This window comes from Nothobranchius furzeri, chromosome 10 (assembly GCF_043380555.1).
Source record: "Nothobranchius furzeri strain GRZ-AD chromosome 10, NfurGRZ-RIMD1, whole genome shotgun sequence".
NCBI lineage: Eukaryota > Metazoa > Chordata > Actinopteri > Cyprinodontiformes > Nothobranchiidae > Nothobranchius > Nothobranchius furzeri.
This window is the reverse complement of record NC_091750.1, coordinates 34,176,373-34,181,085: the sequence shown is the minus strand read 5'-3', so window position 1 is coordinate 34,181,085 and position 4,713 is coordinate 34,176,373. Positions and strand designations below refer to the sequence as shown.

Genomic DNA, 4,713 nt, shown 5'->3' with positions numbered 1-4,713 from the left:
ACCTAGTTTTCAAGCTCTGTAGAGGCATTCAACTACTGGTTAAATCAGCTGTGTTGGAGCAGGGAAACGACTAAAACACGCAGGACAGCGGCAGAATGCTAAAACAGCCGTCGCCTCCAGACTCTCCGGTGACCATCCTAACTCCGTTTCTTCTGTTTCCTTTCTTCACAGCTCAGGAAACACAGAATCAATAACGTGGACATTCCAGATGAAGCTCCTACCTCCACAGTGACCGGCTCTAGCCTCTTGGAGAAACTGGAAGACGTCTACACAAAGAACAGACTTTTCAGATTGCATATTTTACAAGTAGAAAAGTACCAGAAGGAACTCTTGTCCGACCCAAAGCCTCTCTCAGATGGTTTAAAGGAAATTGCGCGTAAGCTTTCCCGCCACCTCCATGTGCTGGAGAACGCTCTTGGCTGCCTGGACCCGATGACCCGCCCATCGACGTCACCCTCCCTTCCTGATATGGACCATCATGGCGACTATTCAAAGAAAGTCTACGGATGGGGAGTCATTGTCAGGCTGATCGAGTGGCTGGATGAGGTGAAGATCGTGCTAGCACCAAGAAAATTTAAAAAATAACAATCGGAAATAACTTTTTCTGCAGAAACGGTTTGGCCAAAGCCTTCTGAGTAATCAAGCAAATAATCAGTGAGACAAAAGCGATCCATCGTGGTCGAGAGTTTATATTTACACCTGATGGTTACGGTTTCAGCACACGCATTTCTGAACAGATAAAAACTCAACCAGTTTTGTATTTACTGTAAAAAATATGGAAAAATGTTCAATCGTGATCCGCGGCGCTCCCAAAGAGATGAGAGTCACTTGTTCAGAGGGGAACGGCGACCTGTACTTTACACGTTTTAATGTCTTTTATTTATTAATACTCTATTTATAATATGGTGTTGTTGTTGTAGTTATTAAAAAAGTATTTATTTAACTTTGCATTTAAATCAGTCTTTTGTTTTTGGGTTTAAACTTCATCCAAACTGAAATGTAACTCAGTGGCGTGTCCAGATCTTTTAAAACCGGCGGGGGTGGGGGGGGGGGGGGGGGGGCAGGTGAGGCACAACTTTGTGCATGGGTGGCACCAATGGTTATGCTTTTTTTTTTTTTTTTACCCCAAGCCCTTTGTGGACAATGAAAAGCCTATTTAAAGGTAAATTAGTGTGGTGGCACCTGGGGTGGCCAATCAGATTCCAAGGGTGACATGTGCTACCCCAGGCCACTCCCTGGACACGCCCCTGATGTAACTGAGGAACACGGTCCACGTTTCTGTGAAATAAGATGAATTATTTAACAGTATTTAGATGAGCGAGTGCACGGGGACAGAAACAGACACGTTCAGGTGTAAGAGGGAGAAATGAAGAGTTCTCTAATGGTGGTGATGCTTTTCACCAGTGTTACTGTTATTTTATTAGCTAAGCTGCAAACCGACCTTTTCCCACCACCAACACGATTGTGTGTGTCACATCTTTTATATCAACGCCTGTTTGACTTGACGCTGAGGTCACTTACCTGCTGACGTCACATGAGTGCCTCTGATCGTCAGACTCAATCAGCCATAAGTGCGAACAGGTTGGACTCATTAGCTCCACTACAGTGAAGCACGCAGCACTGCCAGCACGTGGCTTTTTAACAATAAACTACATTTTGATGAATCATTCCAGTTTGTGACATTTGACATGTGCATGCCGCCATCACAATCATTTATGCATGTTGGGTTATTTTATGTTTGCAGGATTTATGTTTGGGCCACCCCTCTCTCACCGAGCAGGTGGTGTGCTCCGGTTAGGTGAGACCAACAGCTCGCTGCATCTTCAGTGAGGCAGCAAGGTTTTTTATTTATGTTTTTTACATTTCCCACATTTAGATTAGATTTCCAATCCATTGGAATTTCTTGGATTAGTATTTTAGATGAAATGCCGGCTGTGTTTCCTCAGAGGCACGTTTGCATGGCTGCAGAAAGGACATCAACTTCTGCAAAGTGTCTGGATAAATTGTAAAAAAAAAAAAGTGTAATTTTACTCTCTGATCGCACAAAGAATAAATAAACTAAATACTACAGAGTGCAGTCAGAGGGTAAAACTAGAATCACTTAAACGTGTTCATTTGTGGCTCATAAAAAAGAATCGAATGAATCACAAGTCATGGCAAAAGTACCCGGTTCATGACTGACGTGTCTCAAAAGACAAAACAAACTTGTTGACATAAGATTCAAATTTAGAGTTCTGAGTAAAATGATAAGAGGCGTTATCTTTTTTTTTTATTCCTTTGAAAGTTGCTCTGAGTTTATTTCCTTTACTAGAAGTGACTAAAACACACGTTAACACTCTGACCTGATGGAGAAACCCTTTTGGTCAACCACATTTCAATCAAAGGATCTGATTCTATCTGCAGCTCATCTTTTACACGCCTCTTCTAACAGCGTAAATGATGCTGTGTGACTGGGCCGACGTTATTTTAGCTGCTGCAGTTCAGACCTACTGGAACAAACTTTGAGTAAAGCAAGAATGAAATGCACAGTAGGTATGATGCTCAGTTTAATATCATATGTGGGTGTTTTCACAAACATTTTGATTGTGTCTTTCAAAATGCTGAATTGTGCAATGATACTTGCAGGCTTTCTTGGAGCGGCGTGCACCTGGATCCTGATCCTGACGCAGGACTTGGCTGCAGGATCTGTGTTCACGAAGCATGCAGACGGCGTGTCGTGCAGCCTGAAGGAGCTGACCGCCCTCACAGAGAATGACGTAGAGGAGAGTTTGGAGCTTTTTGTAAGTAAACGTTCCTCGTTTCTGCAGGATGCCTTTAAGTTACACCGGCGTCTCCTAGTCCTTCCTTAGATCTTTAAATGTTTGAGTTCAAGTACAGTACAGGTTTCCTTTAACTTCCTTTTATGCATAATGAAAAATGAAGTTTTTTTTGCTTTATTGTAGAATGAAAACTGAAAAAGGATCTAAAACAACGTTTAAACAGCCTGCAGCGTTTACAAATGCAGCTAAATGGAATTTATTTTTTATATAACTAAAAAAAGCTAAATTGCAGCTGCAGATAATGATTTTCTTCACTCACAACATCACGTTTAATATGTGTTGTTGAAGATGAACCAAATCTGATCCACAACTTTGTTTATAACCTTGCACAACGGGCAGCTGAGCAGCACAGGCTGCACTAAACGATGCAAGAATTAGAAAAAAAATCATGCATTTTCAACCCAAAGTACGGGATTAGCATGTTAAATGTTTTAAAATGGACTTCCAGGAACACAAATACTTCCTGTTGCCTTTAGTTTGGCACTGTGCATCAAATTTAGAGGCATTTATGCGTAGTTCATGATGGCATTACATTCAGACATCGGTTTTCATTCAGGACGAAGCCAACGGAAGGACCCTGGGAACGTGGTTTCCCGGTTTTCCTGAGCTGCAGGTCCACCAGAACGCTCCTCTCAGCGGGTCAAAAATCCAGTGTGATCTCCACTTCATGGCTCAAGGCCTGCAGAAGGTTTTGGAGGACCAGGAGCACAATCTGAATCCTGCAGACGTTTCACTCCACAAAAGGCTCCGTCACACGATTTCGAGGGTCAGCATGCTTGCAGCGTGTGTGACGAAAACCCTCGGCGGCAAATGCTCCCATTATCCAACCCCACCTCGGATGCCTCGACACGCGTTCGAGAGGAAGCAGTGGAGCCACACGCTGCTGAAGTCCGCCAAGGGCTTCCTGGCCTGGATGCTGCACCAGCTGGAGGAGCAAACCAGGAACGCAAACAAGCAAAAGCTGAAAAACACAAAAGCATCACTTCACAGATACTTAGTGGGGAGTGGAAACCAGCTGTAATCTCACTTTAAGATCACTTTCCATGTGTGTAAATTAATATCATTTACAAAGCGTACAGATTTGTCTATATTCTCATTTTTTTACTCTGTTGGAATAAAATGAAAGTGCCTATAGGGTCACGTGTCCTGACTGCATGAATCCTTAACACAAAACACGTCTCAATTCTTGAAACTTCCAGTAATAAATGAGAAGTTTGTAAATGAACAATTCAGAGGAAGTTGGCTTCCTGCTGATAACAGTTCCTGATTAGTAAAGCAGGCAGGTTGTGTGTAGAAACCACTTCCTGCCTTGCAGAGCATTTAAATACCTTTAAGTAAAAATACAAAATGTCCAAAAAATTCCAGATTTCTCACATATTTTCAGTTATTTATGATAAGATGCAAGTTTGGGCTCCTCGAGTTTTTAGCAGTAAACACAGCATGAAAACTAAAAGAAAAGACTTTTTGTTTTATTATATTTGATAACCTTCAGCAGCGGATGTGTCCCCATGTGACAGTAATTAATCAAATGAGAAGCAGGTCTAATACATTTCCTAATTACAGAAGTGTGTTTCCTCGGCCTTCAGAGTGATGAATTGTTTTGCTCCGGCCGTTTTTCCCCGGTGAGCGCGACGCGTCGCCTCAGGTAGGAATCACCTTCTGAGAGCTGCTGGTCAACAAACCTTCCAGTGAAAATCTGCAGCCAGATGGACGGAGAGTGGGGAGATGCGTCTGTCAGGATCTGAAGAAATTCAAAATTACTACACTGTAAAAATAAGATGTTCCAGTTAAATGGTGAATTATTACTTTAGAAATAATTCACCAGTGAGTGAGCGTAGGAGGGATCGGGAGATCGACAGGCGGATTGGTTCGGCGTCTGCAGTGATGCGGACGC

At 42.6% G+C, this 4,713-nt stretch overlaps 1 protein-coding gene across 1 annotated transcript; it reads left to right on the top strand.

The window, feature by feature from the left end:
* The first annotated feature begins 1,069 nt into the window (after positions 1 to 1,069).
* On the top strand, positions 1,070 to 4,344 carry LOC129152387 (uncharacterized). The gene is made up of 2 exons (XM_054730259.2): positions 1,070 to 2,780; positions 3,376 to 4,344. Exons 1-2 carry the CDS (start codon positions 2,517 to 2,519, stop codon positions 3,838 to 3,840), a joined length of 729 nt encoding a protein of 242 aa, XP_054586234.2. The 5' UTR covers positions 1,070 to 2,516; the 3' UTR covers positions 3,841 to 4,344.
* The last annotated feature ends 369 nt before the right edge of the window (positions 4,345 to 4,713 follow it).